We start from the raw sequence: 25229 nt of genomic DNA on the forward strand, positions 1-25229 counted from the left end.
GCATCTTCCTGATGAGGAAAGACTGAGAGAGCTGGGCCTGTTTGCCCTGGGGAAGACTGAGAGGGGACCTTATCAATGCATACAAATATCTCAAGGGCAAGTGTCAAGAGGATGGGGCCAGGCTCTTTTCAGTGGTGCCCACTGACAAGGCAAGGGGCAACGGGTACAAAAACTGCAGCACAGGGAGTTCCTGCTGAATATGAGGAAGAACTTCTTCACTTTGAGGATGACAGAGCACTGGCACAGGCTGCCCAGAGAGGCTGTGGAGTCTTCTTCTCTGGAGACATTCAAAATAAGCCTGGACGCACTCCTGTGTGACCTGCTGTAGATGAACCTGCTTTAGTTGGGACTAGATGGTCTCCAGAGGTCCCTTCCAACCCTGACCATTCTGTGATTCTTTAAATCCCAGCACAGCAAAGAATAAAATCCAACTAACTCTTTTGAATCTCATTTTGAAATTGAACACTTCTCTCCCTACGGTCTGTCCTTTCATTTTCAGTCCCAGTACATACCCTTCAGAGAGGGCGTGATCCTGCAGGATACTTGGTATGCAACCATGTAATTGAAGTTGCCATTAAAATGGAAACGCAGAGAAGATGATATGGCAACTTTAGTTTGCAAAGCCAATCTTAATTTTGGTCTTTCCTAGTTTTCACATTCTTGATTACAGAAGCTTAACACTTCTAAAAATTAAAACACAAGATCCCAGGAAAACAGTTATAGCATGTGATCCCTAGGAATTACTTCTTCCCAGAGTCACTACCAAGGTCTGTGTCTATAACCTGTGTATCAACAGACAAAAATACGGCTTGAGTAAAAGAACATGTAATTAATTCAAACAACTGTAAATTTATTTCTTTTGTTTCTGATATAGCTTACTCAAAAATACGGGAGAGAATTAGAAAACAAAAAAAAAAATAAAGAGACTCTGGTCATAACCATGCAGTTTCACACTCCCCCAACCCAACTGAGGTGCAAAGGAAAAGCACAGTGCAGGTAGGCTTTTAGCATGTCACTTGGCTGAGGAACTGGTTGGATTTGCAGGAATCCTTGGAGCCCCTTCCCCGCAGCACGGCGGGAGCCGAAGATTCCCCAAGCTCCTTAATTTCACTCCTAAGCACGTGAAAAACAACGAGATGCTCAGCACTGCTGCTCGGACCCGTTAACAGCCACCCTTCAGAAACTAAGCAATTTATGCGAACAGCAGTTTCCAAGGGAAAGCCCCTTCCCGGCCCGTGCCGCCGCCCCCCGCCGCCCCGCACGCAGCGGGCGGTGGCGCTGCCAGGGACACCCCCCGGCCCCGCCGCCCGGCCGTGCGCGCCCCGGGCCCGCAGAGCGGCACCCCGACACACAGGCTTCGGGACAACCGGCGGGTGGCCAGCGTGCGCTGCCGGGCATGGCCACGGTAGGAAATGGGGGGGATTCCCCCCAACCTTCTACCGAGCCGCCCGCAGAGGGGACCGCGCAGCACTGGGGACAGCCGCACCGCCCGGCCCCGCACGGAGGGCGGCGGGACATGCTCAGTGCGAGCGGCCGGCCCCGCCTCCGCCTGACCCGGATACAGACGGCGCCGTCTCCCCACCGGCCCGCCGGGGAGTGTGGAGCCCGGGCGGCCCCGCCGCAGTAGCAGCGGAGCGCAGCGCCCCGGCGGCGCCATGGGGCTGTGGTGAGCTGCCGGTACCGCCGCCCGCCCGCGCCGCAGTGCCCCCTGCCCCGCGGCCATGGCCCCCATGGGGATCCGCCTCTCGCCGCTCGGCATGGCCGTGTTCTGCCTGCTGGGGCTGGGCGTCCTCTACCACCTCTACTCCGGCTTCCTGGCCGGCCGCTTCGCCTTTTTCATGCTGAGCGAGCCGGCGGCCGGCGGGCCCGAGAGCCCCCGCGGCTCCGCGCCCGCCGGCGCCGTGGACCTGCGGGAGCTGCTGGCCGTGTCCGTCCTGGCCGCCGTCAGGGGCGGGGAGGAGGTGAAGCGGGTCCGCGAGGGCAACGTCCTCAACGCCAAGGCGAAGGGGAAGACGCGGGAGGGGGCTGAGGAGCAGCTGACGAGCGGCGACCTCCTCTCCAACCGCAGGATGTTCTACCTGCTGAAGGGCGCCTTCCCCGCCGTGCAGGTGGGTGCCAGCCGCCCTCCCGTGAGGCGGGGGGGCTCCCCCGGCCCTGCCGGCCGTGCGGCGCCCTGAGGCGAGCGGGGGACACACACGTGTCACCTCTCCGTTTGGTGCCCGCCGGCGGGAAGTGCCGCCCGCGTGTGGCGTTTCTCCTTCCCCTCGCGCTGCCGTGGTGGCAGTGCCACCTCACGCCTGCTGCCGCGGGTGCTGGGCTGCGGGGGAGGGGGTTGGGTCGCCTGCGGGGCAGCTCTGCGAGGTGAAACAACATGGCTGAAATAATACGGGGACGGGGCGCCGAGCCTGACGGCTGCGGGTGGCGGGCTGTCCGGGTAAGGATGAAGGTGATGGCATAGCGCGAATTCCACATGCGCTCGTGGTGCTGAGATTAGGAACGCCCGTTTTCTTAATTATCCTCGCTGCCATTTGTCCGCCCCGCCCGAAGTTACAGGGGGAGCGTGTAACTCCGTAACTCTCCTGGAGCCTGTAAGAGGGACAAGGCATTGAGAATCTGGAGGTTTAGGAACGTGGTGTCACGGTATCTGCGCTTCTTAGCTCCTGTGACTTCGGGACAGCAGATAAGCAAGCGGCTGTGTCACTGCCTACGTGGGCGAGTGGAATTTGCTTTTTCTCCAGAGGTGTGCACCCCTCCCCGCTCTTGTTTGCTCATGAAACCTGGGTCTCATGCTTCAGGTCGCACCCAGACCAGAGCTATACTTTGAGGTTTTGGGGGGTCGGTTGGATTTGTTTCCACTTTCTCTTTAGTAAGTGGGAAGCTCTCTTCAGTCTCTTGATGTTAAAATCCTTAGCTTTTTACAGTCATTTGGAATGGATAGAAAACCTTAAACTTGCGTTTCAAAAGTGATGATTTGTATGCTTTTCCTGGACAGGTTGAGAGAAAAAGTAGCATAGTTAAGTTTATTCTTCGGTTAAATTTAGTTACTACTCAATGAGTTTTCAGTGGCCATTTTTGAAGTTCCTCAGGGTGGTGGTTGGTTTGTTTGGTTTTGTGTGTTATAATGAACCCTCTGAATATGAAACCTAAAGGAAACACCACAATCTTCAATATTTGAAATAAACTTGGTATGTAATTCATCTTCCTCTGCAAAAAGACTATGAAGTTTATGTTCCAAAGATTGCTGGATTGTCTGTCAATGGCAAGCCACCTTTGCAGGCCCTATGTTAAAGGAAGGAACAGTATTGTCCCCTGTTCTCTTTTGCTGTTCAGTGTCCTCATGGAGCTTGGCATGACAGCATACCTGTATCGTTACCTGAAACCCGTACGCTTGCTTCCCTTCTGCGGGTGGAGGGATGCCATTGGTTTAGATACAAGGGTTGTCTGTGCTTTTAGAGAAGGCTGGGGGCTCGGGGAGGAGGGGGGGGGGGGGGGGCGGCTCTTAATTGCTCAGTGAACTGTTATCACCTGTTCTGTGTCTGTGGTCAAGTGTGTAAACTCCTCTCCCGTGATTGGGATGCATAGCACTGACAGCCTGACTTGTGTGTCTTCCTCTCAGGCTGCCTTAATTTTGAACATCTCCTTTTAAAAAAACTTTGGTACTCCTTTTTGTTTTCCTTATGGTTGACTTGAGCTGCTAGTCTTTAAAAATAGATGGTACTTTAGGTGCAGATGTGTTCTCAACACAGTACGAAGACAAAAATGTGTGTGTACATCTGTGGAACTGGAAAAAATCAGGCATATGCCCTCTTCCCTCTCCTCTTCCCTCTCCTTGGGCCATTGAGGATGACTAGGAAGAGTTTTTGACAACTCTTTCAGCTGATCTAGAGTTACTTAATCTGACAGATCAGCTCTGGGATATTTAGTATTCTGAGTACATAAGCTGTTATTATTGACATCGTCTCATGCAGTGTTTAAAAAACATCCACTAAGTTGTGTATACTGGTAAGACATGCTGTCTCTTAAAGTCTATACTATGATGAAGATGTATTCATAAACATTTGTACAAACCAAAATACAAACTTTAGTTATTTATATACATGTGGCACTATCCCGCTTCTCGGGTGCAAAGACAAGGTCTCATCTCAATCTGCAAATCCTTCATGTGTACTTTCAACACAACACATCTAAACCTGCTACTGTTTCATAAACAGACCTGCTTCAGTTTTGGTGTGAATATGAGGATTATAGAGGATTTCCTAAGACACCTTTCATGTGAGGCAGCATAAAACTGCATCTTGTAAGAAGCATTGTACTTTATATCTGTAGCCTTATCCCTGTGTACAGAGCAATGCTCCAGAATAAAAAACATCGCTGAAGTCAAATAAAACCCCTCTGCTTTTCATGCTAGATAAGATGCTGCTAACAAAAGCTGTCAAACAAAACCTGAAAGAATTCCAAGAGTAAATTTATGCAAAATGCGATTTACTCACATCGTGGAACCCTTGAGCCTTACAGGGGTACTTAAATTGGTGCCAATAGCTGCAGCCAGGAAAAAAAAAACCAAATCAGCACAAAACCCAGGTGCCAAAATATGCCTATAATGCGAAGGAAATGCTTGATGAGCCTGGAGAAGAGAAGGCTCTGCAAAGACCTTCTGGTCACATTTCAATACTTAAAGGGGGCTTAAGAGAAAGATGGGGACAGACATTTTAATAGGATCTGTAGTGATAGGACAAGGGGTAATAGTTTTAAACTGTGAGAGGGTAAATTCAGGCTAGATACTAGGAAAAAATTCTTTACCCTGAGGACGGTGAGACACTGGAACAAGCTGCCCAGAGCAGCTGTGGATGCCCCATCCCTGGAAATGTTCAAGGCCAGGCTGGATGGGGCTTTGAGCAACCTGGTCTAGTGGAAGGTGTCCCTGCCCATGGCAGGGGGGTTGGAACTAGGTGATCTTTAAGGTCCCTTCCAACGCAAACCATTCTATGATCCTCTAAGAATAGCTGTGGCTTTCCAATATTTAACAATAAATAGGGGGAGAAGTCATTTGACTGAAATTTTAGTCAGTGAGCAGCCTTGGATTCCCTGTATTGTGCTGTGGGACATACAAAGGGACAGCATGCAAACAGTCTGCCTGAAGCAGATCTTCTCTTATGGTGTGATTATTAAGAGAAGATGGTAGAGTTAGGCGTCTCACTTCAGAAACTGAAATAAACTGTCCTACAGTCCTGGCAGTTGTGATTGAAAAAAAACAACTTCCAGATCTGAAGGAGGAAGACAAAACCCCCCACCCATATGAAATGTTTTGCCTTTGTTCTTTTAAGTAAAGGTTTTTTGACTACAGAGGAAGAGGAACTCCGCTGCTTACATCACCTGCTCTATTTGATATAAATAGATGCATTTGCATCAGTTCAAGATTTCTCACAGCTAGGTTAGGTAAGACTGAAGAGAAGCGATCCATTCTGTTTTATCACTGTGTAGACTGAGGTGTGAGAAAGATAAGGGAGGAAGGGTCAAGTCAGTTATTTCTAATTCAGCTGTTACCCAGTGTTGTCTGATCATGCTTAACATCTGGCAATGAATATTTGCACACATCTTCTATGAAGTATGTTTGTGCAGTTGATTTTAAAATACATTTGATGCTAAAATAATATGCAGTGGTTTCTATTTGTAGGGTCCTCAGCTGCTGTTACAGGCTTGAGATGTTTACTGCTCCTGCACTACCAGTGTGCTGTCGTTGTCTGTTTTGTTTGTCATGCTGAGAATGAGTTAAAGCTCTGATCCAGCTATAATCATCTCCTCTGCTCCTTTTAATTTTTTTTTTATTTATCTCATTTATCTTTCTGGGTTACTTCACTGTTTTTGTGGTGGTTCTCTATGCAGTCTCATTCCTTGTGCTAGCACAGTGGTGGTGTGATAAGAAGCACTGGGATGGGAGTCAAGTGAGGGGATTAAAAAGATGCTTGAGCTAGCCCTGCTGCTGGGGGGGAGAGGGGATAGGGGACGGGGACAGGGGACTGAGGCAGCAGGGGTTCCAAATCCAGTTAGAGACTGGCCAGAAACATGGGCACATTCTGTGCAGAAGAGCTTCTCTGTTTGAAGGTATGATCTCGTGATATTGGGGTTTCAGCAGCGTTACTTGGTAAAAGAGCTGCTTGGTGCTGCACATCAGGGTCTGCCATTTTTCTAATGCTTTTGTCTGGGGGTCAGTGTCAGGAGCTCGATATATGAATGTATCCAAGGTAAAATGTAAAATGTTAAAATACCCTCCTTCACTTCACATTATGGCCCTATCAACAGCCTGCGTCAGCACATCTGAAGGAGCAGCCCTACTTGCTCACAAAGGTAGGAGTGATTGACAGAGGAAGATGTGTTCCTTAAACTAAGTGCATTGGCCACATTCCCTCTGTCCTCTGATTATGGAAAGGTCAATTTTAAAGCGACCCACACAATTCTGCTATTTTGCTTCTCCACAGTGCTAGTGTTTTCACAAATGCAGACTTCAGTCTTATTTGCCGGAGTGATTTCTGCCCTATACTCTCCATTTCCTGCTGTCTGGGCTTTATTTCTGACCAGTGTATCGATTTATGTTCTATATTTGCACCAGCTATATGTCTTGTTTTCTAGTCCAAATACCAAATAGAGAAATATCCTTTGTTTCTTTTTTTTTATTATTTTTTTATTGTGACTGTGTTGGAAATCAAGTCTTCCTCTGTGTCAGTCTTCTCTTCAGGCATCTTTTTGTTGGTCTTGTCCTGCATCTGAACTTTCTTCCATCTCTTTCGCAGTTAAGGCAGATTATAAATACCTCATTTCAAGTTTGTGCATGATAATGCTGAAATCAGGCATCAGTATTTGAAATGGAAATTGAAGAACATGCCAGTTTTACCTTTTAATGAGATTTTCTTCTAAATTAATTCCACTTTTGGAAGCTTAATGTCTCCAAGAATTTCTTTTTTTTTTTTTTCAAGCTACCAGGAGTACTTTCTAGGTTTAAACCTGCTGTTTACAGGCTTCTGACCACAATGCCAACTGTCATACTTAGAAAACTGGAATTTCATCTGAGATAGCAAGCTTTACATCTGATAATATTTTTGTGGGAAAGATAGATATGTTAAAGAAGTCAGTTTAAAAATCAAAATGCTACTTAAACTTCAGAAGGATTTCAGTGCTTTGCTGAAAAAGTGTAGTAATTTGTTTGTCTCTCCGTGTTGCGAGAATGGCATCCTCAGGTCTTAGGGTTTTTAACAAAATTAATGTTCTTCTGACCCGTATGATCTTAGCAACTGCCAGTAGGTTTCTAAGTAAAGCAAGACTCTCAGTAGTAGTTGTTGTCTGGAGATGCATCTCTTAACATGGGTTTTAATTGATATTAGATGACTTATGCTGGCACTGTCTACATAAAATGAAGTTAAAGCCTGTAACTTTATGGTAATGAGTTCTGTGATTATATTTTCAGATCTAATTACAAGTACTTCATGTGGCTTGTGTGTATACCAGGGATGTTTGATCTGTCAGCTGGGCATATGAAGATTTGGTTTTTAGTAGTGTACCACTGACAGTGGACGTTTTGTCAGTGTTATTTATTGTATTGGTAGACTTTTAATCCGGCCTTATTTGGATGTTTTCTTAAAATGAAAAGTAGCTTTGCAACTCTCCTAGCTAGTCATACCTTTCTTTTTGCTAGACTTGCATCTGTATAGAACCGTAACAGAGAATTTTGCCATTTACTGAAATGACTTGTCTGAGTTAATAAGCGAGTGGCTTTATTCTTTTATTGGTTTTAAATTCTAAAATCTGTTTCTGCAGATCACTGGTGGAAGCTGTGAATTCTGTGATCCATGCCAGTTCCCTCTGTTGATTTTTATTGTGTTCACCAACTTCTATTTGTCATAAGTCAGTAGAAGCAGAGTTGTTACCTGGCAGGTCTTTACCGTCTATGAAAACCTGTTTGTTTCACTCTGCTTCCTGCTGGCTTAATGACCAAAGCCATGTAATGAGTTTTGATAAACGCTAATCAAGCTTTTTGACATTTAGGTTTGTCTGATCCTGTCATCTTGTTCCTGCATGAAGTGAGTTCTTCATGTCATTAAAATAAAATGAAGATGTAGTTGATGGTAGAGGAAAGCTTCTCTCTGTCTGGACTTCTGTGCCTTGAAAAATGCGTTTGTCCTTTATCTGTGTTTTGGCATTATTATAGAAGTATTTGTTGTTTTAATTTCAAATGAATGATGAGACCAATGGGTTTTATACCTTTTATTATTTTATATATTAGTGTATTTTTATACCTTACACATTTATATACAAATACGTTTTATATCTTAATTCAAATTTATAACCTTTTAACAAGGTGTTTATTTAGAGAGCCATGTGATTCAGCAAGGTCCTCTGTCCTTTCGTAACAAACTCTACCCCGCTAAAACTCTTTGTAAGTTGGACCCTAGCAAGAGGAACCTTTTTCAAAGAGATGAAGATCACCTGTAAAAGCTCATTTTTCCTTTCTAATAGGTTGTGGTAATCTAAGGAGGAAAAGAAGCCTTTCAAAAGGAGGCAACTGGCTTTAAAAGTGTCAGTGTACTGAATAAAACCAGATTATTTTTTCTTTTTTACTATGCTGGCAGGGCTACTGTTCAAATTGTTCAAAGCTTAAAGGAATTTTTAACTTAAGGAAGTGATACTTTGATTTCTGAGTTTGCATTCTTTTCAGTGTTAAGTAACGTAAGCTTTCGGGAAGCAGCTTTTGTTCATAGTGAAAACTGCTACTCACAGCCCCCAAATTAAAAAGTTGGAAGGGAGTGATCGTGAGTGGTCCTAGCTTCAGGTGAGCTGAATCTTGGTGTGAATGCAAGTCCTTCCTTGCGTAGCAGATTCTGAAGCCCTGTTTTGTAACCTGGATAAGTTAGGTACTTTCCTTGGGTGTTGGAAATATGGTGCTTTGACCACTTCTTGCTCTCCTGGTGTGCATGTTTATAGGTCCTGACTTGTCAAGTGGGTATTTACATTCAGAGGTTTTGGCATCAGATTCCTTCACACAATTTGTGTGTGCACAGATGCTGTGAGAAGATCAGACAGCTTTCACCTCTGATACATTTGAGAGGAAAAAACAGAGAGAAGCTGGGCAAATGGAGGTAAAGCAGTCTGACTTGTGGTGTGGTGGGTGTAAGGGCATGTTGTTCTCCGGTGCAGTGCAGCAGCAGTGGTTGGACGGGCAAGGTGTGAGGCTTGGTCCATGGATGGGGGAAAGCCCAAAGCCTGCTGATTGAATTGCTCTTCCCCCGAGTTGTGACATCTCTGAAGCACAGTCAAATAACAGCAAATCAAGTACAGTCCCATGCAGCCACCTAGTAGGTCAGTACACCTTTCAAGGTGCGTAATTGTGGGTAACCTCTTACAGGTTGCCAGGGGCATTAGTCCAGAGGGTAAACAGAGTAATAAAATATCTTCTACTGTCTACAGGGGACATGTCTTAGTCAGCCAGTAAGAAGGTATCAGAGTCATTGGTTTATTTTTTGTCAATGTTTGCGTTTACTTCTGTCCCCCCACTCCTTTCCTCTGTCTCCTGTCACATGAATACAAATGGCAAAGTTAAGTTTGAATCTTGGGTATGCATAATGCTTGGGTTGTGTAATCGCTGGTGAAGTGACTGTGTATGTCATGCAGAGTTAGTGCCCTAACAAAACAGAAAAACAAAGTCAATCATCTGTAAATGTTTTAATAACGGTCCCCTGCACACACTATTTTGTCTGGGACTCCAGGCTTTTCCTTTTCATGATTCCATTCAAAACAATAGATTTATCCATTGAATCATAGTTTGGATTGGAAGGGTCCTTTAAAGGCCATCTAGTCCAGCCCCCCTGCAATAAGCAGGGGCATCTCCAGCTAGATTAGGTTGAAAACAATCAACTTGACCTTGAACTTTTCCAGGGATGGGACATCTACCGTCTCTCTGGGCAACCTGTTCCAGTCCCTGTTCTTGAAATGTAGTGTCTGAAATACTTGTACATTCATAGTCTCACTAGTAAATATTATATTTTATTGTTACCTAAGCTGTGGGGGTTTTGTATGTTGTTTTCTTTTTTAACCTTGACTAGCTTAATTAGTATTTCTTGTTTGTAATACAGGTGGGATAGTATTTGTGGTGTTCTCATTTTGTTTTCTATTCTAATAAAAAAGCCCCGAGATTTAGGTTTGAGAGGACTTAATTATCATATGGGGATCTTTTTCAAGACATTGCATTATTTGCATATTAAAATGCAAAATGAGTATTGGGCTAGATAAGGATGTGGGGAAGGATGGGGAGTAACAAATTTAAATAAAATCCACATACAGCCAAACACTTTATAAGAAAAACATTACATTTGCATTTGTTGATGTTTATTTAAAAAAATAATTACATATTTGGGCAGAAAAGTCTATTTAATTTTTTAGCATATATTTTTTCAGTTTATCTTCAATGGGTAAATTCAAAGGCAAAACTACATCAGTGTCCTACTCTTTCAAACCAAGGAAAAGCTGGAGTTTGTTCACCTCACTACAGACAGCTAGCTAGTATTCAAGTAAGTTTGTTGGATGATGAACTGCGACAAAAGACATGGTGAAGTGTGGTAGGGAGTAGCCCGACGTGGGAGGAAGAGCTGGTGTGAGGTTCCCTGAAGTCTTTACATGGTCAGGACTATTGGCTGGTTGTTCAGAGCACTGCGTTTATCCACATGGGTTTGTAGTACACTCGGGTTGCTTCCCATGTCCCTGAGCAGATCTGTATTTCAATCACCAACATGCCGGAGGAGAGTCTTTTCTGTACAACGGGTTTCCAAAGGCTGGGAACATCTGGGTGTTTGGGAAGGCACACTGTGGGCTGATCCTGGTGTTGCTGTTGGACCTCTGCTGCTGGCTCTCATGAGCAGTGTCCTCTGGCTGTTACGGGATTCCTGCACCTCACAGATTCATTTTGAGGATGCTCTGTGCTGGCAAGGTGCCTCATTTATGAAATAAATTTTTCGTTGACCTTTCAGCAGTAGTCTGTTCACAGATTTACATGCATTTTATTAAATCTCTGTGTTTGATGCAGCTGTTTGTGAGGAGGGCTTTTCCTTCAAGCATAACTGGGGAAGATTGCTGAAATGTAGTTGAGCTCGGTGTGGATGGACAGCTTACAGAACCTCCTGAGATGGGCTTTTACAGCTTACAGCTGTTAGGTGGATAACCCCAAATAGCTATTTATTTCTCTCTTCTGCTTGCTGTCTCAGGTTCTTGCATGATGAGTTGCTGTCTAAATCTGACTCTTAGGAGTAGGCAAAGTTATGTGTATGATAGCAAGCATGCAAACTTTATAATTATTTACACTAACATAGAGGTTTAATTGACTCGGTGTGTCTTGCTGGAACAAACTGTTGTCTGGAACATTTGGCGTTGTGATTGTCTTTCTACCAAAGCTCCTCCTGATTTCTGGGTGAAGATTGGGGAATGCCATCGACTATGTATCCATATCGCTTCAGAAAAGCTTCAAATGTAAAGTCATGGCCTCTGGAGGATTCCAACAAATGAGAATAACAAGTAGAACACAATAGTAGTATTAACACAAAGGCATGTTTTCCAGGTATATTCTCATGTATTAAAAAAAAAAAGGGGGGGGGGGGGGGGGGGGGGGGCAGCAGGGTTGGGAAAGAAGAAAAGTTCATACTATTAAGGGTTAGTGATCTTCTCTGAGGCAACTATGTCTTGCAAAACCTATAAAGTGGCTTCCTAACAATATAATAAGTGCATGGGGTGGAATGACTGTGAATTTCTACTTGTGGAGTGTTCAGCCAAGGCTACAGAGTAAATGATCATATGAATGGAAGAACTAGTGACCCAGCTAGGTTTTTTTAATTTTTATTTTCTACAAATGGCTCTGCAACTTCATCACTGTTACCTTTTTTCTTTTTTTTTTCTTTTTTTCTGGTAGACTAATAATGGCTGTTGTGAGAGACTTCTCACCAGCATTATAACTGCTGCAGCTTCATGGCGACCGCTACAGAATTTGAACTAAATAGGAGGTTTATCTCTGAAAACGATACCTTTCAGATAGTTTCAATCTTTTAACTTTAGTGTACTGTAAACACAGGTTTAACAAGAGAGTCTTCCTTTTGAGGACTGGTTACAACCCTTTAACTTTTTGGAGGCTCTTCCTTCTGTTGAGGAAATGTGGGTTTTGTTTTGTTTTGGGTTTTTTCCATTTTATATTGTAGTGGTACGCAATATGCTGTAGCGGAACTTAAACTGCCCAGGGGCTGTGTTGAGGCTGCCAAGTCTGTGGGACTAGGCATCTTGACTTTGCAGGACTGCTTTCCCCAGGGGAAAACACAATCGTCAGGTTTATTGTACAGTGACAGATGTTTAATTTGTAAATGTCGTGGCAACTTCAAGGACTCTGTTTGACATGCAGTGCTTCAAATACTGCTTTTATGTGAGAAGGCATCTGTGATGTATGGCTGGAGTTGCTACAGTTCTGCTTGCTCTCTTTTCTTGAATTCTCTTGGAGAGCATGAGCCTTAACCCTTTGCTAATGATCTGTTGCAGTTGAGGTTTGTGATATCTTTTCTTGTCATGATGTGAATTATGTAAAAATCCTGCTGATACAAAGTCTGTAACACTCAAACATTGTCTTGATTGTTCCTTTATTTGTGTTCTTTCAGCATCACTTGCCAACATCCTCTGTAATAACAAGCTGCTTTAGTCAGGGGGGATTTATCAGTTTTAGGGGTCCCAACTCCATCTGTAGCAAGTGAAGGGAAATCGGTGGTTCTTGCTTGTAGACACATCGTATTCCATGTGTGCCTACTATTTTGCCTTTTGACTGTGCATCGGAGGTTGCCAGCCTGGCATTCCTTTAGAATTGCATCAGAAGCAGCCACCTTTAAAGTTAGCAGGAATTAAAAAAAAACTTGTGTTCTTAATATTCTGAAAGGTCCTAAAAGTCTACATTAGTTACACTCTACTTCAGACATATAACCTACACATTTAAGCCATAAGCATCATCATCCTACTGAGTAATTAGTGGAGTGATGCGTTTCTGAAGGGTTCACGCAGGCTGAAGCTTGAAAGGCACAGTAGCAATGATTTCCTTTTTATTGGCAGTAGGAACATAGAAATACTAGTCTCCTAATGTAACTGAGGTGCCAAAAGTAAATGGAATTAATCTGTCTAAATTCCTATTAGCACTACCTCTGTCCAGTTGCATTACAGCTCTTCTGTAAACCATGTTTGCAGTGATAGTAAGCGAGTATGGATGGGTTAAGACAGATTGATCCATATTTCCCCAGTAGTTCTTCCTGCCAGGTTATGTGATGTTTTGTAACATGAGAGATCATGACATACAGTGTTCTGTGATAAGTACATCTCTTGTGATCCAAAAATGTTTTCCTACTGCAGTCACAATGTCATTGTATTGGGTTTTGCAGAACATTCTTCCATGCAACAGATTGGGACTGTGTTTCACTATTGGACCGAGCTCTGTTCAGCACAGTGAAATGCCCTCTGGTCCAGAGTAAAATTCATTGAGCTAGGCAGCAGGTGACAGTAGGCTTAAAAGGGACCTTGGACTGCTCTTTATAAATGTTCTTTTCTTCATGGGTATGGAATGTTATTAACTTGTTTATAAAAGACCATTCATTCATCTGACAATTGTGTAATGGTTGCATCCAGTTGAGCTGCTTAAATTTCTGGTTGTAACTCAATGCCTGAAGCAGTAATATCTACTAGGATTCCTAGTCCCCAAGTCATACTACAGTCTGCCAAATATTTGTTGATAAAATATCTGTACATTTCTGTATATACATATATACTGATATGTATAAATGGAACATTAGACACTGACTATATCTGTGTACTGCATGATTCTCCAAAGTCCATTGTTCTGGTTGTAGATTTGAAGCAACTGGATTTAATTTTTGATTTAAAAACCCCTGAGATTCATACTCCCAAGAACATTCAGTAGGAAGAGTGCAGCCAAGGAAACTGTCCAGCTGTGGTATGGTTCACAGTAAAATTCTGGATTGTGGTTTTCCATTGCTTGTCACATGACTGTAATAGCTTGGGAGCTGCTGAAAAATTACTAATTCATGCACTTTCAGCTGGAGGTGAAGGGAGAAAGAGAAGATGTGAACAAACCTGTAATTTTCCTGACTAACATAGCTACTCTATCTGATAAATCAATGCAACTACTTGTTGTTTTATCATAGATAAACTCTGAAGAGCGTGTTGATACAGCTGATCAGGAGACAGTCTCTTGGGATCACAGTATTCCTGAAGACATAAAACAAAAAATACAGCCTAAAGAAGTTCCAGCAGAAAGTGTGACTGTCTGGATCGATCCGTTAGATGCTACACAAGAATACACAGGTAGCTGATTCTTGTTGACAAATCATGTGTGTAATTCTGATGTCTGCCTTTTATACTGGAGACAAACTACTAAGTATTTAAAGTGACATCTCTTGTTAAAGTGTGTTATGTCAAAGCCAGTGTGATTTAATTGAACATATTGCATAATGAAATCTCTGTAGTTGTCAGACCACAGTATTTACTTTTAAATATTCCCACTCTGAAATCACTTTGGTATTCCTTGCAACTAAGTAATTGCTAAAATAAATGGTAACTGTCACTTGTGGATTCTGCTGGAATTACACATTTCTTTATTTTGGTTGTTACTGTGGCAACACTAAATATCTCAGAAAGTTTTTTGTTTGTTTATTTAAAGGGAATACTAAGTAAATATTCTGTTTACATTGATAGAAAAAAATCTTGTTACAATTTTTCAAAAAAGCATCTGTAACTCCATCTTCCCCTTTTTCAAATGTTTTAAGATGTCACATGAGATGTTCAAGGCAATCCAACTGAAATTCTTTCTGATAAGTACTGCAGAACGAACAGAAGAATGGGGATTTTTGTATGAATGTTCCATTGATACAGTCACCTTTTCTGGTGAATGTTCTTTGGTATTTGAATTACTACCTTTGCATTAAGGGGGGATAGGAAGTGTGGCAAAGAAGGGAGAATATAGGGGTACAGATTCCCATGAAAATACATGCTGCATAAGACATGGTTGTTAGCATTGGATCTGGTAGGAGTATAGCTTACATCTTCTGAACAGGAAAAATTGCTGGAATACTGAAGAGTCTGTAAAGTCTTTTAAAACTGCAAGGTTATTTGAAGATACAACAAAGTTACATAATTGTGAGAGGCAGAATGTAGGCTAGTCTTCAAAGAACAACATTTCTATAATGTCGAGTTTCTTCTTGTGTTCTTGGCATCTGGCTGTAAACTTGCTCACTTTCTTGTTTTGCCCACAGAGGATCTTCGGCAGTACGTCACGACAATGGTTTGCGTGGCTGTAAATGGTAAACCAGTCATAGGAGTGATACACAAGCCATTCTCAGCATATACAGGTACCTTTATGCCTTCACATATTTCCAGCATCTTCAGTCACAGTGTTAATTAAAATTTGAAGTTTGAGAGAACATCTGTAGATATAAATGAGAAGATAGTACCCGGGGCAAAGGAGTGTTGCTGCAGACCTCAGAATTAGAGCTACAGATGTGTTTTGTGCTATGAAACCACAAAGGAAAATGCCGCCCTTGTTTAACATAGAAATGATGCATTTAAAACAAGCTAACTGGAAATACGTTTAAGAATTAAGATCCTTTCCATCAGAGTCCTTACAGCAAACCAAAGGAAGCGAAACCTGCGTGTACTGAACAGTCTTATGTGTGCTGTTAGCCTTTAGCAGAAGAGTACTTTGCTCATTCAGCAGAGGAACTTGGGTCTGTGATGTCGTACCCAGGACCTGGTGTTTATATTCAGTGTGAATAACAAAGATTGATTAAAGATCTTGATGGCAACTGTATGTATTTATTAGGCAGGAGTGTGTAGCATAGCCTTATCTGAAATGCTTTTAATGCCACAACCGTGAACTAATTAATTCTTTAGTATTGATGATGTATCAGCGAGCATGGCTGAAAGGCTGGCAACGTGTATGTGCTTCTGAAAGCTTCAAAGTAATTTTAGTATTCTTGTCTTAACTAATATATTTGAAACAAGAATTTATGTTCTCATTTTCCCTTAGGCAATACTGACCTCTAGAGTTGTGAAGTTATGCAGTAGCTCTGGCACAGAAACTAAGTCTGAATACATACATTTTTTATTTGTTCTCTTTTTGCCCACTGAATGCTCAATATTTTGTGCTAAATATTTTACTGTCTTTAAATATGAACTTAATTTCCAGTCATTTAAATATGTGCTATATTCCAATATGCTTTAAGAATCTTGGAGGTTTTGGAAGATGTTTTTCTATGTATCAACATCTACCTGAAAAAATGGTGGGGTTTTTTTAGCACTCTGATTTTGAGAATTTATCTCCTTTAACAATAGTACAGTGTGAAATGTTCAGACATGGCATCAGATGAGATGCAATGATTTCTGTTATTCTATGTGATGAATATTCTTTTCCCCAGCTGGAAATACCAACGTGTTGTGAGTAGAATTGTTCCTAATACTACCACAGAAATACAAAGCAATAAAAGGCAGTCGGCATTGTTATTACACGTAACTTAGTCTGTTGCCATACAATCTGGCCCTCTGCTGAGATGAAATTGCTGGTTAGTCTGCTAAGTAAATGTCAAATTAATGGTTAGGGGATGCCGCCTACCAGGCTTGGATTTGAACCTCATGATGAAAGAAGTGGGAGGTTGTGTATTCTAAATTCAGTCCTCCGTAACACAGCATCAAATGTTTTCCTTAGTATTACTGTCCTCCTGAGCTATTTCCTTCCTTAGCTTTACTGTATTCTGAACAAAATGACTCAATAACGTTTTTGCTATCTGTTTTGAAGGGTAGTGGGACTTTTTGTTCTTTTTTAAAAGGTTGTTTGAGGAAATACTGACAATTTCTGATTCAGAGCCATACTTTTAACTTTGGTGGCTTTCCAATTGCAAGTTCTAAATATTGCTGCTTGGGATTTTTCCCTCTTACTGTTTTTTGAAAGTATCACACAAGAATAGTCAGACACAGTGAGATGCCATATGCACAAAGGTATGTGTGGGGCAGGGGACTGTTTCTCTTCACCTTGTGTGCACATGTGGGCATCCACCTCTTCCTTCAACCCTAACTTTCTCTTTTACAGTAGGGAGGGAAATTAAGTCGGAGGTATCAATTCCATTTTCTTGGATAAGGATCCTTTTATCTTTACACTTAACAGAGATTGTCTTTTGTAGATTTTAGCAGAATTTGTGTTTCTCTTTTAGCTTGGGCAATGGTGGATGGTGGGTCAAACATAAGAGCTCGTTCCTCCTACAACGAGAAGACTCCAAGGATTATTGTATCCCGCTCCCATGCAGGAAAAGTTGAGCAGGTTGCACGGCAGACATTTGGAAATAAGACTGTGATAATCCCAGCTGGTGGAGCAGGTTTGGTTCCTTAAGCATCCTATGCATTTTATTGCTTCCGAATGATTTAGTAGGATAGCTGTTATTAGACAAAAGGATATAGCTGTGGCATCTTCTCTTTTTCCTCTTACCTTTTGTTCTTCGTATCCCTAAAAGGAAGCACTTGACATGAGCGACAGAGTTTCTCCTATGTGTAGAAACCTAGGTGCAAACTTAGTTTGTGCTTCTGACTGTTCACAAGTTAGTATGTTAGTGAATCCAAGCCCAGACCAATGTTATTGCGGTCCTTTCACTGAACACATGATGTGTGTTTACTGATGCCTCTGTGGAGGAAAAAGGCTTCTGTGACCACATACAGAATCATGGAAGAGAATCTGTTGGATGTTCATTAACTAGTAGTACATTTAATTAAACTTTTTTCTTCTTTTAAGGAAGAGCCATTAGAGTTTGGTACTATTTCTTGCATTTATGTCAAAAGAGAAAACTAATACCACTAAAGTGCATTTTTATCTGTCTCATATTCAATCCAAAGAGGTTTTAGCTTACTACTTGTAACCTTACACAGTATCCTTATGCGTGTTATGACAGAACGCAAACGTGTGAGGCACTAGTGTGAAGTAATAGCTGTTTTAAAGTCTCAGAAAAGCTATGCAAAATGTGCATTTTACAGAAATGTGTTTTTCTCTGTCTTTAATATGGAAACCTAGAGCTCCCTTACAGATTAGTCAAGAAGATCTTGCATAGGATCTTTATGGTGAATCTAAATGAGTTTTCTTATGATAAAGGAAGTGAAAGTGTAACTGATTATAGCAGATCTTTGCCAGGGCTTTACTCTGTATAAGAACATAAAAGAGAAGAAAAGTTTAATGAAACAAGGATATTGGTTGAACAGGTGAAAAATTGAAAAAACTCCAGAAAAGAGAGAATGCTATTTTGAGCAATGACTTTGTACTGCTTAATGTATGATAAAGGGTAATGCTCTGAGCTGAATTGCTGTAATAAAAAGTGGTATGTGTATCTTTCTTCTATTGTAATAAAAAGCCAGGAAGAAAAAGGTAGACTTCAGCATAATATAGAGATTGAGAAGTGAGTGAACATAAGAGCAAAACTATATTTGAGTTTCTGATCTCATTCTTTTAATGTGTCTCTGGATAAATCTATGTAGCATATTGGTAAAGGCTGTCTAAAAATAATGTGTCTCAAATATCCAAGGATTTTATTGGAGTGCAGTGGAAAAACCTTGCGGAGAGTGTTTCTTTTTCAAATTTTCTCTAGAGGTCCGAGGACAGACAAAGTTTATTGGTGCCTCTGCCATTGTACTGGGTTGCATGATACAATTAATGGCATTACTTTCCTAAATCTTCCATGTGCTTATTATTAACACTCATTAGTAGATCTGTTCTTTGTGATGAACAGGAAAACTGGGTTTAACTTTTTTTTTTTAAACTTCTGTCCATTTCTTCTAGGTTATAAAGTGTTGGCCCTCCTTGATGTGGCTGAAAAGAATCAAGAACAAGCTGATGTATATATCCATGTCACCTATATTAAGAAGTGGGACATATGTGCTGGAAATGCAGTGTTGAGAGCATTGGGTGGCCATATGACTACCCTGACTGGTGAAGAAATTAGTTACACTGGCTCAGATGGCAATGAGGGAGGACTTATAGCCAGTATCAACATGAACCATAAAGCACTAATTGAAAAACTTCCAGATCTGGAGAAAACATCACACAAATAACCTTGACTGATGGAGAAGTACAACTTGTGCTTTTGTAGCCTCCAAATGCTCTGTCTGAAGAAGCACGTGTGAAAACCTGCTGGGAAAGATGCACAGCAAAGCAGTTTGGTGTGGGTTTGGGGACTGTATCATGCATTGGGTTTCTTCAGTGGTGGTATTTATAAAAGAATAAAATAACAATAATCATAAGTAGGAAGGGGACTGTCTGCCTCACACCTCAGTTTCGATGTTTTATTTTTTCAGACTGTTTTGACACAGTTCGTATTATCAAGGTGCATATACAGTATACATTGGTAAACATAGGTGAACTAAAGAAAAATCTAAATTTATTCATAAAGTTACCTAAGTAGTCCTCACAAGAATTTCTTGGAACCTTTTGAATGTTGTTACTGTAGTTGTAGCAACTTCATAATGAATTAGGTAGGAGAAAAGATTGATTTGTATAGGCATCATAACTCTGTAAACAGTCTAGCAGGAGACATGACCCTGTGTATCGCCTGAACAGAAAGCACAAGAAGGCTGACACAAATTTTTATGCAGCAACAGTTTATCTCTTGACAGTGTGGCACTCCTTCTGCTTTTTAAGACATAAAAAGATGTTCTGTACTATTTTGACTTTTTGCCTGAAGATGTAAACCAGTTTAGTTCAGGTGGGTTGTGAATATCAGTGTTTTATTAATCAGTGTAATTATTTTCATGTACCTTTTTAAAGGGAGGCAGCATTTCCTTGTATAGTTTTTAAAAGTTACTTCTTGTCCTTGATTTCTGCGTACAGTGTTGAAGACGCATGCTAGATTTTTCTCTAATGTAGGACTTGTTCATCATTTGGTGTTTATGCCTATAGAAGCAGCCTCTTCCTTCAGTACCAATTTTTTTGTTGTTTTTTTCCATTGGACAGAGTCATATGGAATGAGTTTAACTGAAATAGTAAATTGAGTGGTTTTTTTCCATTTACAATGTGAGATGTAAACCAGAAATTTTTCTACAACCCCAGAAATAACTTTCTGTCTTCTTAGGTTAAGGTGCACTCTTTTCTGCGGAAAGCTCGTGAGCCATCCCTTGGTTATTTGGTTTATGGAAATTCACAAAGAGAGCTGTCATTTGAACTTGAATCTGTTTAAGGAAGTTTGAAGAGCATGTGGCACTTGAAGGACAGCAGGGTCTGCAACACTTTACTGAAAAATGTTCTGTGTCAGTCCAATAGATACAGAACAAACCACAGGCCCTTTGATAGCAAATAAGTTTTGTTGCATCTCTAAAATATGTGGACTTCTACCTGCAAAGACGTAAGCATCTCTATTGTTGTTCTCTCCATCCCTGTGAAGGGTTCAGAAGGTTACAATGTACCTGCTATTTGAATTAACAGTAGATAAGCTTCCCATCTCTCTCCAAGAAAGGTAAAATTCATAGTTAATACAGATGTTTTCTGTTTAAAGTTTATTCAGTATAAGCTCAGGCTGTTTAAACCAATTTCTTATTTATTTTCATTTTAACTTCTTTCATCATACTGCTGTTCTGATTAAAAAGAGGTTTTTCCCCTTATGTCAGTAGCGGAGCATGTCTAGATACATATTTTAACTTCTAGCTAATGTTCAGTTTCCAAAAGACCTCCTCAGATGTTGCATAACTACAGATACAGACTTTTTTTTTGTAAACTTACTGGCAAAGTAGACTGAAGCTTAGTTCTACTAGCCTTTTGGTACGGGTAGTTTTTTTAGCGAACTGTTTTTCCAAAATGGACACTATTGCTGCTATTTGAAAATAGCTTTTACACTTGTAGATAATACACAGAACAACTTCCGATTTTTACATTTAGTAAACGACTGTATGCTGTGACAAATAAGTGAACATGTCCTTTTTAAAAAGGGACTGATCTATTATGAAAACCTTGTTGAGCTTTCAAACCTCAGTAAGAATAAAAATCAAGATATTTGTCAAGGCTTTAGTAGTATTTTACAAGAAGTTTACAATGTTTTTCCTTCAGGCTGACTTTAATCTCTTAAAGCCTAAAAAAAAGCAGCTCTTCTGTTTATTAGTGAAAGAACACAGATTAAAATTTAAATATGAGAAATAGCCATAGTTAGCCTAGTATAAAAACCTAATTGTGTCACAGAGGTTGAGTGCATAATATTATTTAAATAGGCAATTAAAACAAAGTCTGTGGCAGGTTGTGCTTTTAGATTGAGGTTGAAATCATGTGTAAACTTACCTTATGAAAATGTGTGTGCTTTTATTTTGGGTACAGTTCTATCACTTCCTTGCATAAGCTGTGATCAGACTTAGTTTCTTTATAAGAAACGAAAATCAAGATGTTACACATTGCACAAGGTCTTACTTGCATCTTAGTTGATGAACAGTAAACAAACAGAACTATTTGCCTAAATTATTTTTTCTTAAGAAGATAAGGTACAAAGAAGAGTTTCAAGCCCTCCTTTTCTTCCTCCCACGTGCTGGCTAAAATACCTAGTTTTCCATTAGACCCATTTATATCCTAAATTTGTTTGTTGCAATGGATCACGGTGTTCAGTACCTTTCGCAGTGGACCCTTACTGGCCCAATGTCACTTCTTGTGAAAATGAAGAAACGGTGGGTGACATGCCCAGTTAATTACTTCTAGTACAGCCTGAGCTCATACGCTTTCCCACAGCTGAGGCCCAAGATGGTGCTTGGGGTCTCCCAGTCTAGTTTAAAGAGGAGCCGCTTTGATACGAGAATAGGTAAGTACCTGGTGAATAACAGTTTCTGATGTAATTTTATAATAAATGCAACTCTTATGCAGACCAGTAAATATTCAACAGTGCTTGCTTAGTGCTTATATGCCAGTGTACTTCGATACTTGTTTGTATAGTGTTAACACGCGGAATATCCTACTACTTTGACTATGTTTATGCTCCGTTCTAAAACTTTTTGGTATTCTGGCTTAACTATTTGTTTGGTCTCAGCTGTGTGGATGTGACTTAAGCTTATGCCCAGAGTGGTAGGAAATCATACCATACCCATGCCTCACTGCTGGGCTAGAACACTATTGTTTACATTCTAGCCATTTCCACATAAAACTGTCATACTGTTTTTAGGGATGCTGCTTAAAACAGTTGCATGGGGTAGGTGGGTCCTACAAAAGTATGCCTTTTCAAAAAAAAAAAAAAGTAGTAAAGCAAATTCATAGTATCATTCTATCTCCAAACAAGGGAAGTAAGAGAATGCATTTTAGCATTATTAGAATGCAATTTTAGCATTGGTTTCTGATGGTGGATTTTTTGAGTGGCTATTATGATGAAGGTAATTGCAAGTGAAATTATTCTAAAGTCATATTTATTTTCTCTTTTCATTCTGCTAAAAAGAGCAGATGGTAGCATAGGTGATGCCTCGTAGTGTACTAAGAGTCCTAACTTTCATTCCTTGAATGAATGTTTTCTAAATAAATGGACACAGAAATAAAAGGGTTGAATATTGTACTTAACTGGTTTTGAGTTTAACGTATTTGCCAGACTTTTACAGATGGACTTATGTAAGAGCTGTTTGTTCTGATCTACAGAGCATGTAATAATAATGAAAATATTTAGCAGAGATGTCTTACTCAGATGATGAATTAACCATATAGGCAAAGCTGGAAAGTCATATAGTGATATTGTTTCATATATTTGCTTTTATTTCATCATCATAAGAGTGGACAGATTTTCTAATTGGCTTCAGGTATGAGAAGGGATTTACTTTTTTAAATGGCCAGTGGTTGGAGATCAGGGGCGTGGAGGGGAGTCAGCACCGAAGTTCATCTCTGCAAATGTATCCCAACATCTTTGTAGCATCTGTTATCTGTCAGAGTTGTACAAGAGCGGTGCAATACTGTATTCTCCTGGTTTAACAGTGTAAAGCAAGGAGTCTGCATCCCCCAAGAACAAAGCGGTGAGAAGTAACCGAGTGTTGTGCTGGGCCTCATCTGTGTCATGCCAGCAGAGCTGGCTGCCTTGTTGTCTTGTGGATGTCATTCTAGCTGCAGTTTCTCTGATAACAAAACTGCTTTTCAAGGCTACTGTATCCCCAGTTACACTCATGCCCTTCGTGGATCTGTTTTCTGAAGCAGAGAAGTGGAGAGGAGCAAAGCAGCTGCTGGTGCTGGAGAAATTGTAACAGAGAATACTGATTTCCATTACTTGATATCTTTTTTTTTTAATAACACTGATAGTTTCATTTGTCTTTCAGGGGTTAGATAAGTTAGATAACCATTAAGATTTAATGGACCACAGATAGTTGCCTGCAGGATTTTAAGTCTGAGCAGGATGAGGGCAGGGGGCGCACTGCTTCTAAGTAAGGAGAGCCTGGATGGGTGGCTTCCTGTCGGGTCACTCAAACTGAGTCTTTCTTCAGTGCTCTGTTGTAGAGATTTAGGCCTTTTCACACACACAAAAAATTACAGATTTGACTTTGCCAAAATACCATTCATAGTCTGTCTTCTGACCTGCTATCCTCAATAATAAAACTGCAGTATACGCGCTTCACTGTAATGTCACTTGTTGAGACAAGGCTGGTAACTGAGGACTCAAAGGTTGCTTGACTTTTGAGCCCCATCTTCTGTATGGCAGCTCTTACAATGAAGTGCTAGCACCTGCTGTGAGTGTCTGCACTCCACAAGCAGGTCGTGCCACTCACAGGTTGTATTTGAGAAGTGTTGAAGCCTTACACGTCATGATTTTCGGATGCTACACCAGCTCTTCCAGCTCTTCTGAGAGTTTCAGAAGTGCTCATCCAGTTTCCTTCTGAGACTCCCTCTGGAGCCAGTAATTCGTGGTCACTTTTCCCTCTTTGCTGTCCCTTATCTCTTTGTTCTTTCCTGATCCTTGGTACTTTATTAGTCCACGTGGACAAGAAAAATGAGGGATCGGAGGTGGAGACAATCCCAGGATGAGGGCCACAGCAGCAAACTATCCAGTTTATCCTGAAGTTGTTAAATGTTTGGGACCAATGTCTAAGGTGCTTATACTACCAAAAGTGTGATAGATGCCAACAAAATAAAGGCAACTTGAAGAGGTTAATGTGATTGGTGATACTGAACATACAGGGAAAATACAAATAAGGAGAAGTTAAACTGTCTCAGAAAGGAGTATAAGAAAACAGCTTTTCAGTGTAATGTTACAAGCATTCAGCATTTCTGTTCCGTTGGGTGCAGAGCTTCGTTGCCTATGCAGGAGCCTCCTTTGGCCCTCTGGGAAAGGCCTGATGTTGTTGAAGTCAGTAGCAGCATTCCCACTGAGTTCAATGTGAGCAGAAGCAAGCCAGATAAAACATGAACAGTAAATTAAGCTAAATTCTGAAAAGTTCAGCTTCCGCCAATAGTGCAAACAACCTGGGTTGTGTTAAATTCACCTCTGGGGAGCTTCAGTCTACGTTACTAGAGAACTTGGAAACATCATCCCAGTGTCTCGAGGTTCTAAGACTTTCAGATATTTTTATCTTTCACAGCTGATAGAGCCCACTTTCAGACAATACTGTTTTCAACCCTGATTGTTCCTCATTTGTAATTCACATTTCTTTTTTCTCCCCGAAGGACCAGCAACACTGGCATTTTTCCTGTTGTCCCACCAAATTGTATTAGCATTTTCCAATTGTGTGCCAAATTGAAATAATAATTCTATAAATAAACTCTCTGAAAATACTGGTCTGTGAGTGTGTTTTCCTGTGTCTTGTCTTTCTGTTGGGTATTGTGTCTTTGTGCACCAGATTTTTCCTTTTCTGGTAATGCATGCCAGGCTGCTCAGCTGTGATATGTCCATGTGTGCATGACTGTGCCTGAGGGATTATTGTTATTGACAGGTCAAGCCAAGTTAGTGATAAATATAATTCAAAATCTCCACTGTTTTTACTTTCATGTGTGTGTTTTATTGTGAAAGTTGATGGATTTATCAGATGGAAAATGAGTGCTTAGAAACCCCTTGTATAGTATCCCCCCTTCCAACAGCACCTCCAGGACTCTTACTAATTACGTTACTTCATTCTGCTTGTGTCTTATTAGCACGAGAATAGTAGTAGTAGAGCAGTAACTGTACCATTACTAGTGCTTTTTCTGATAATGTGTCACT

The 25229-nt window shown here is 41.1% G+C and overlaps 1 protein-coding gene across 1 annotated transcript; it reads left to right on the top strand.

Moving 5' to 3' along the window:
• Positions 1-838: 838 nt before the first annotated feature.
• On the top strand, positions 839-24805 carry BPNT2 (3'(2'), 5'-bisphosphate nucleotidase 2). Its single transcript, XM_056331677.1, has 5 exons — positions 839-2108; positions 14220-14379; positions 15327-15422; positions 17277-17438; positions 18884-24805. Exons 1-5 carry the CDS (start codon positions 1722-1724, stop codon positions 19153-19155), a joined length of 1077 nt encoding a protein of 358 aa, XP_056187652.1. The 5' UTR covers positions 839-1721; the 3' UTR covers positions 19156-24805.
• The last annotated feature ends 424 nt before the right edge of the window (positions 24806-25229 follow it).

The sequence above is a fragment of the Falco biarmicus genome, chromosome 3, assembly GCF_023638135.1.
Source record: "Falco biarmicus isolate bFalBia1 chromosome 3, bFalBia1.pri, whole genome shotgun sequence".
Classification (NCBI taxonomy): Eukaryota; Metazoa; Chordata; class Aves; order Falconiformes; family Falconidae; genus Falco; species Falco biarmicus.